At 33.3% G+C, this 9,214-nt stretch overlaps 1 protein-coding gene across 1 annotated transcript; it reads right to left on the reverse strand.

The window, feature by feature from the left end:
• Positions 1–3,921: 3,921 nt before the first annotated feature.
• Positions 3,922–5,888, reverse strand: LOC133701920 (zinc finger A20 and AN1 domain-containing stress-associated protein 1-like). Its single transcript, XM_062126118.1, has 2 exons — positions 5,604–5,888; positions 3,922–4,829 (listed from the first exon to the last, which is right to left on the reverse strand). Exon 2 carries the CDS (start codon positions 4,811–4,813, stop codon positions 4,289–4,291), a length of 525 nt encoding a protein of 174 aa, XP_061982102.1. The 5' UTR covers positions 4,814–4,829; positions 5,604–5,888; the 3' UTR covers positions 3,922–4,288.
• Between the last annotated feature and the right edge of the window lie 3,326 nt (positions 5,889–9,214).

The following is a 9,214-nucleotide window of genomic DNA, read 5'->3' on the forward strand; positions in this document are numbered from 1 at the left end:
CTGAAAAAACATAAATTTAAAAAAAAATCAAAAGAAAAAAAATAAGTGAAAAAATATCATTGTAATAAATAATGTTATGTAAGGTTTTGGTATTTTTACAAGATATCTACGAATAATTATTCTTATAAGAGAAATTATATTTTAAGATTTTATTTAATATTTCTCCTATAGCTAGCATGTAGATAAGTATTGAAAAACCAAATTAATATTTTTTATTTTTAACTTTCCATTTAGCACATCCATTTGTAGATGCCTTTAGGGACCACTGCACCATCAAAGGGACCAAAAGAAGATGGATAGAGGCATATGGCAATGGCCCAAGGACACGGACCGAGCAGTGTAATTTCTTTCGTAACGAGCTCCAATGTACATTGCCTAAAGCCATCAAATGCATAGCTTTTACATTCAAAAGCTGGTAAAGGTCGGGTAGTTAGGTTGATTGATAGAGATTTCCATTCACTGTTGGATGCATGACATCAAAGTCACTCCTCAAAGTTCTTTACTGTAGACATGGAAAGATTAGGGTCGGCTCCACCATGGCAGGCCTTACAGGGAAGCTTTTAGTTTTCCCCGTTTCACTTTACGTCGATCAAAGACCACTCGGTTTCTTGCGGTCCTCGAAGTGCCCTGAAAAGAGTACTTCTCGCAATTCATAGAATCCAGTTCGTGCCATGTAGATTCTCTCTGATGTGGCCACGGGAACGAAAATAATTGTTCATAAATGAAACACCAGCTGGGCACAACGAATGGAACTGCAGGAAGGTAGAAGGAAGGTAGGCTGCTACCAAATTCATGCTCTCTAGTATTGGTGGCCCCATTACAATATTTTAGTGTTCATTCACAGACAAGAAGATCGAAAAACTGATATGATAACGTTAACAACTTTACCCATTAAAAGCAAGGGCTGCCGCCCCATTGGACCATCACTGATCAACCCTCAAGAGAAGAACAAAAGATAACGAGCCAACGAGTTTGGTTAGACCCTTCTCAAGTTGCAAAGAGAAGCACGTGATGAAAGACAGGGCCATGGATATCAGCAAAAGAAGACTAAGACAATCATAAGGTTCCGCTCATCCGCCATGGAAATCATCCATTGCAGTTATACCATCGTAAAAGGTAATTCTAAAAGTGATATATAGCTCACAACTTTAAGCTCTTAGAGAAGATAACAAAGAAAAACCTTCACACTCCATACTCAATTCTACAACCTATACAAAGTCTTTACAGTCCCTGCCTATATATACACCGAGATTCAAATATTATTCCTTGATATATATGGGATGTGATTCCGCTGTGGGCCTGTGGCTTTGTTCTAAACTGATGCGATTTCCTTGCTACAACACTTCCTCGCAATTTCAGTACGGGAAACTCCAGAAGCTATCAAGCTGGAAGCGATCCGGTCCGACACACGAGACCCTCGTTTCAACGTGGACATGTACAATTCAAACAAAATTGATAAAGGCTCAATGAGCTCAGGAAAAATACAAGACTTGGACTGGTCAAGGCAGATAATTCGTTCACGGGTCCTAAAATATACAGTAGGCCACCAGCCTTAAAAGAGTTTTTTTGGGTTTCTATCAGTGAAAAAAAAATGGTATAAAAAATATTTAAGAATGTAATACAGTTTAACAAATCATAATTTTTATAGGTCACACGGGAGTTATAGATATTATTTACATCTTTTCTTTCACAATTTTCATATGTGATTTTATTTAAAATTAATAATTAGAGCCTCTTTGTACTCTTATTCTTCAATGTCTTCCCATAGCCACTCTCCTCTCTCTGTCATTAATGACCTCTCTCTCTTTCTCTCTCCCCCGCCACTGCAAAACACTTCCAAAACACCATAAGATCACTCATCTCACTTTGTAGCCCGAGATCGTCCCCTCCCTTCTCTCTCCACTACGGGTCAACTGATTTCTGGCTAAAAGAGCCACAACCAGTCACCCATCACCATCCACATTCTATACTTAAAGGTATATTGAACACTTTACCTTTATTAATTTGATGTAATTTATACTAATATGTGTTAATTTAATTTTATACAATGTTAGTGTTTTGAATTAGGGTTTTTTTTATAATTAGATTAATTAGATATAATTTAAGTTAATAATTATGTTATTTTGTGAAATAATCAATGATTTTGGATTGTTAATTATGAATTAACAAGATTATTTTGTTAGATTAGTGTTAATTTAAGTTAAATTATGCACTTTAATTAACCCATCAAGGGAGGCATGGTTCAAACGAGAGGAGGTTTTATTGCTTCTAGGATTGTCGACAGACAAGACCACTCAGTTGTTGAGGCAAAACCTGATTATAGATCGATTCTATTTGGAGTGGAGAGGTCAAATCTTTAGATTAGTAGAATTTTTAAATAACTATTTTAATTAAATATTGTAAACTATGAAATCTTAACTACTTTAATCTTTTAAATGACTAATTTGCTTGATTTTTAGGGCAGTGATCCTGCAACACCTCAACAACATACATTAATGGAGTTGTCTAAGTATATTTGCTCATTTGTTATCAATGCTAGTTTTTTTTAATATCAGTTAGTTGCGTGACATACATCTTTATCACATATTGATTGTAGTTTTGGTTGAGCGATGAAAGCACAAGACATGCATCTTCCAATTACATGTTGATGAGATGACACTTATACTATAGGATGCCATTATATTGACTAGTCTTTTGATAGACGGGGTCCTATGATAGGACGTGAAAGGTCAATCGACATAGATGCTTTATGTGATTGTCTATTAAAAAGAATATCTACATCTAATGTTTACAGGGTTAATTGCATGAAATTGACATGATTGGATATAAATTTTAAAATCTCCATCAAATATGACAAAGTATCAATTGATTTTGTATGCTCAAGTATACATATTACATATATTTCGAGGTCTTAATTTTGTAAGTATTGCTGACAATACAATATTATAGTTCTTCTGGACACTGCTGGGGAATTTCTAGATCATTCATAATTATAATTGGAGTTTATGCTTGCATATCAATAATCAGCAACTATATAAAGCATGTTAAAAAAAAAACGAATTGCATTTTGAACTCTGGCATTTGCAACTTAGGCAGATGTTATTTTCAACTTGATCAAGTATATTAAATCCCTAAATATATTTTTTGCGTGTGCTATTTCGCTTTTCTTTTTTCTTTTTTTACTGTGATAGGTTCCCAAAAATACTCCAGCCCCAAAAGGTTCTCATCTTCATTGTTTCTGTTGCAGTGGGGTCTAGCTGCAAAGAACATTGACAGAAGGCAAGTGAGTACGAAGACCGATAATTCGCTTAATTGAGCGTGACAGCTCCATACAGATTCCAGCTTAAAAGCTTTTATCCTCACTTTTTCAATCGTCCCACCGGGGTCTAGCACAGAGGCCGTAACAGCCAGTGCTTCGTCCCACTAGGGTCCGGCTAGCTGCTTCTGGAATAGGATCTTTTGCTTTAACCTGTAACCTTTTCCTCATTCAGCCCATTTCTCTCTTAAGAACACATGCTGCTAATTATAAAAACTTCCATGGATGCAAATTTCACCGTAGAGCAACATCACCTTCATAACACAAGAATGAGTGAAGCAGCAAGAGCTAGTCCAGGCAATATTGCCAAATCACAAATCAACACAATCCCAAGAAGATGGTAAGAACCACTCCAACCATCGCTCTCAGAATTTCCCTTATTGGACATTATGAACCTTTGTTTTATACATGTACAGGGGAACGACAACAAAGGGTAGCATAAAGCTTGATGCTGATTTGAATACTCAGGGGATTCCATGCTTCCATTAATTATAATAGTGAAAACATTCAAAAGGAGAAGAACAGGCGTTCAGGGAGAATCCAGCCACAGAGAGTCCACAATATTATAGTACAAACATAACAAAGAAACTGACAATCTGGAACAATAAATAAAATAGAAGGCATGCAAATATTAAATAGCCAGATGAGTAGAGATACACCTTGATGTGGTAAAGACTTTTATGAGTACCAAAAGAGGAGAGCCACTCAGAGTAAATTACTAAATTGCAACATTGATCCACTTTATTAGGGAATCAACCATCCACAGCCCTCGAATACATTCACTTGGTGCTCTCCTCCGAGTCCCAACCACCCCCCATAAAACACTCAACCAAACCAGTATAAGAAGCAACCATTATAAACCAGCTAACACTAAATTCCTAATTAAAACCCAAACCCTGAAAAAACACTGGACCCAAATAAAGAGCAATACCAAATTCAACAACCCATTAAGGATCAGGATCAGGATCCGGATCAGAACCTCTCCACCTTATTAGCCTTAATCACAGGATTTGCCTTCGCGATTGCATCACGGCCAGCACCTTTGAAATCAAAGAGGCATTCGTGATTCTCTGCGTACCTATGAGTCCCGCAGTAAGTGCCACCGCACTTGCACTGGAATCCTGTCAAACCAACCTTCTTATTGCAGCTAAAGCACCTATTTGCCGGCTTTGATGGCACCTGATCACCACCAGCAACAACAGTTTCTGCTGACGAAGAAGCTTCAGCAGACACAACTGACTGCTCGGAATTAGCCACCACAACTTGAGGGGCATCGACAACAACCTTAGAATCAATATTTTGTTTTGGATTGATATTCAGTGTCTTTTCCATGGCAGCCTTGGCAGAGGCAGCTTGCTCTTCTTCGGCACGAAGGTCACGGTAACACTTGGAGCAAAGGTTCATGTTTGCAGCCGTACCAAAAAATCCACACCCATTAACACAAAGCTTTGGCTCTGCTGGTGGGAAGCTTGTGCCATCGTTTTGCTCAGAACCCATGTTTTATTTCTTGTTTCTACAATCAAACAAACACAACAGTTAGGGTTAGGACTTTCAAACAAGTTCTTGTAATCTCAATGTTCTCACGAATCTCAGGAGAACGAAGTGAGATCGTGTCTTCTGCGTGTTCTTATCAATATTATAATTACCGTATCGTTTATTATAGAGGAGGGGTAGTTGTTGTTTGTGTATTTTACGGTTCATAATATTAACTACTTGACTGATATACCCTCTTACTGCCTCCTAAAGAAACGGAGACGTGAGTGTGATATTGGGGTATTTAAGGTGATAAAGAGTAATCTGGGGGGTATAACCCATGGAAAATTTGGAATTACAAGAAAAGATCGAACTCATTAATAAAACTGCAACCACGGAATGACATAAATGACCCCGCGTCCACTCTCTTTATGGCGCACTCAATCAAGAGGACAGTATTGACTTTTCAAGTAAAGACGACACGAAAAATAAAAAAATAAATTCCAGGACGCTGTTGGCTCCAGCTCATAGAATGAACTCTTTATGTAATTTGTCTCCAGTTACTATCAATCCAAACCGTCGCCTCCTTAAATGCTATTTACTAGTAAGATCTGGACCGTTCAAATTCGCCATGATTAAGGATCACACGGCTAGCGCTAGCACGCCAAAAAAAAAGGCAAAAAAAGGAACAACGGCGAAGACATCCTTCGATATCTCCAGAAATATGTTTTCATTGAGGAACAACATAAGAAAATCGAAAGGAAAGACACGATCTGTTGATGCAGAACAATAAGAGCTTCATTAGATTCCATACCTGAAAAAAAGATCGAAACTTTCGAACGCTCTCTAACTCCTGTTTGCGTTTAACTAGTGACTGCTCTAAATCAACGATTGCAGAGAAATTAGAGATTCAATTAACACCAGAAAGAAATTATTTTTCTGGAAGTTGAAAGAGTGAGGCTATGAAAGAGGAGGAGAGAATTGAAAGGCGACCCGAAACCCTGTTCTTTGAGTCCATTAAGGTTAATAAAGGAAGAACAAGGAACCAAGCTCTTGCTGTTTTTTTTTTATTATTATTATTATTTATGATAGTTTCCAAGGCACACCACCACCCACGGTTTTAGTTTTTTGATTTATTTTCTATTGTCGGCAAAAGAACGCATATAGGACATCATATTATCGTAGAACAGCAAATCTTAGCTGTCTGATTAAATCTTAATCTAAGTCTTACGTCATTGTTTACAATCTCACGGTTCATTGGTGTGGGTCCAGTGTGTATTTCTGTTCTCATGTTTTCTTAAGAATATCAAAAGCTTTTTTCCAAAAAGAGAGGGAGGGACCTGCCTTGTAAGAACCAAACTCTTCGTTTACACGCTTCTTCCCGAGGCAAGTTCTAACTGAACAGGTGGGGCTCAGTTATCATTATATTATTATAGAACATTTCTTTATGGATTCACTGTGCTTCTTTTTTTCATCAATTTTTTATTTTGGACTTTTTTTTTTTGCTAAATTAACAAAAACTAAGCCTCGTAAAAATAAAATTGTAACCGTATTTCATCTTTTCAAAAAAAAAAAAAAACAATATGAATTGCAATGGTTAGATTTTTAGAATTTTTCAATTTTAGCATAATTTAGTCACACTTAATTACATATATTTTTTTTAGAACGAAGGACACAAGGCAGGTCGACGACACATTGTATGTTATCATCGAATATATCACATGGTTTAAGTTCATAAATCAACCTTTTGAGGCGTTTAGCATGCTCAAAATATACTGAAATTAGGTCAAATGTGTTGCCAGAGTAGTGGTGGCATGTGTACTATGCACCATTGCTAGTGTGTGGATTTACGCGCTGCTGCTACTGGTGGAGCATGGGTTGTTGGATATGAAGCCCCATGATATCCTCTTCACTCCTATACTAGTGGTGACACTCATTGCCGCTTGAGTAAGAAGATCTGGCCACCTTGAGGATAGAAAAGAAAAATAGAAATTCAAATAATAAGGATTAAAATTCAAATACAAAATAAATCTTATTTTTTATTGAATTGTGAAATTAAAAAGAAAAATCAATGTCATAAAAGGATCAAAAAATAATAAAAAGAACGAGGATTAAAATCAAAATAAAAATTCAAATTAATATTTGATCGAAGGGTGAAATTGCAAAGAAAAATCAATTCAAAAAAAGACAAAAAAAATAATCAAAAGAATAAAGACCAAATTAGAAAAAAAAATGAAAATTGGGATTGAACGATGAAATTAAAGACGAATAAAATTTCTATAAAATGACCAAAAAAAATTAGAAATTAAATGAATAAAGATTGGAGTTGAAACAATAACAACAAAGATGATCAAATTATAATTTTCAGGGGAGGAGAGATAAAAAAAAAAGAAAAAAATGGCCTACGATGACAAACCAAGCCGCCATCAACGACATGCATGGCACCGCCAAAAAAAAGACGCGGCGATGCTTCTAATGATATAGTGGAATAACATTTTTGAATTCTGAGAGGCGCAACCTACACGTTGGAAAATGCACCACACAAGTGTGTGTGTGTGTGTGTATAGTCAGATACTAAATTGCTCCTCAGCTAACTCGATAATAACAAAAAAAAACATTGTGAAAAATATAAAAAATCCTTTTAGGGCAATTTTAATTTTTTAGCTTCCAAGAGCATTTTAGTTGTTTCTTTGTATTTTATTTTTTTATATTTAATCAAATACTAAATTGTTACTTATCTCACTTAATAATAACAAAAAAATCATTATATATATACAAAAATATCCTTCCATTTTAGTTTATTTTTTCTATAGGAGAATTTTGATCGTTTTATTATACAATTAAAATGAAAAAAAAAATTTATCTTTGAGTAATTTAATAATGACTAATGTGTATTATAAAAAAAACTTTAATTTAGCTAATAGCTGTTGTTAATTTTTTTTGTGGGAGGATCAAAATAGTAAAAATATTATTACAGTGTACAGTACATTAAAACATGCTACATTAAAAATGCCTCTGCAATTAGCTTTTGCTAATAACACTTTTGAAAGCAATCCTATAATATCAAAGCAATTCTATAATATCAGTGATACTTGCAGGTGGAAGAAAAAGATACTTAATAATAAAGAATTCAATCAATGCAAAATACGTGTATACAAAAGGTAAATGTTCTGCTCGTTGTTATTTTGATTTTTTGAAAGTTGATATTTGTTCTTTTAGGTTTCTAAAAAATAAAGTTTTTTAATAATAATTATATTAGGATATTTAAAAATATGTTAATGATTGTTTTTTAAAATATTTTATTTTAAAAAATATATTAAAATAATATTTTATTTATTTTTTTAAAATTAATATATCAAGTATATCAAAATGATAAAAAATATATAAAAAATTATTATTTTTTTAAATCGTTCCCAAACGGTGACGTAATGCAGCCCTGGCTCAGAGTGTCGAGAAAGTGAAGAAAGTAAACCAATCCACATGAATAGTTGAACATCGTTGTTTTTTATTTATTTTTTAGCACCATGTGTTCAAATTTGAACAGTTAAAAGGCAATGCTCTTTTACAGTACCACTAGTGCAGTGTCGGCCCGTTGGCGTGGAGTACTTTTAAAGTATATTCTTATTTAACTGTACAACAATTAAAATAAATATTTGTAAAAAATGCATTCAGTAGAAAAAAATATATATTTTAAAAAATTATCTTTTATCATTCATGATTTGTTTTTGGTTTTGACAAATAACATACCATTTTTTTTATTAATAGTATGTTTTATTGAATAAAAGTTAATGACAATTAAAAAAATATTTGTAAAAATCCTAATAACTTAAATTGAAGAAGAAAAAATATCTTTTTAATTAGAAACTTCCTTTTCTTATTAATGTATTTTTTTAAATAGTTTTTTTATTAGAGGTATTGTTTTATAATTTATAATTTATTATAATAATGAAAACAATTTTTTTAAAAAAGTCATGAATTGAACATTTCCACGCACCTATATCAATATATTTGAGGATAATAAATATGAAAAAACTCTATTTTTATTGAATATTAATCAGAATTTTTTTAAAAATTATTCATATTAGATTAATAAATAAATAATAAAAATAATAATTGGTAAAATTACCATAAAAAACTCTAATCTTCTTAAAAACCATGTAATAATTGGATAATTATTTAAATATCATCTTAATAAAAAAATTTATTCTAATACTTTTTTTAAAATAGATTAAGGGTTATTTAAAAAAAAAAACTAAGTGTACCAGAGTCTATAAAGACAAATCAGGGTATTTGGTCTGAAAAAAAATTCTAAGTACATGTTTAGTCTTCTTTGTTTTTTTTAATTGTTTAGAACGTATTTGTTTTTATGATTGAGGTTAATCTACACACAAGGATGAGAAAAGGGCAAATTATTACATATTTAAG

This window comes from Populus nigra, chromosome 8 (assembly GCF_951802175.1).
Source record: "Populus nigra chromosome 8, ddPopNigr1.1, whole genome shotgun sequence".
Lineage (NCBI taxonomy): Eukaryota > Viridiplantae > Streptophyta > Magnoliopsida > Malpighiales > Salicaceae > Populus > Populus nigra.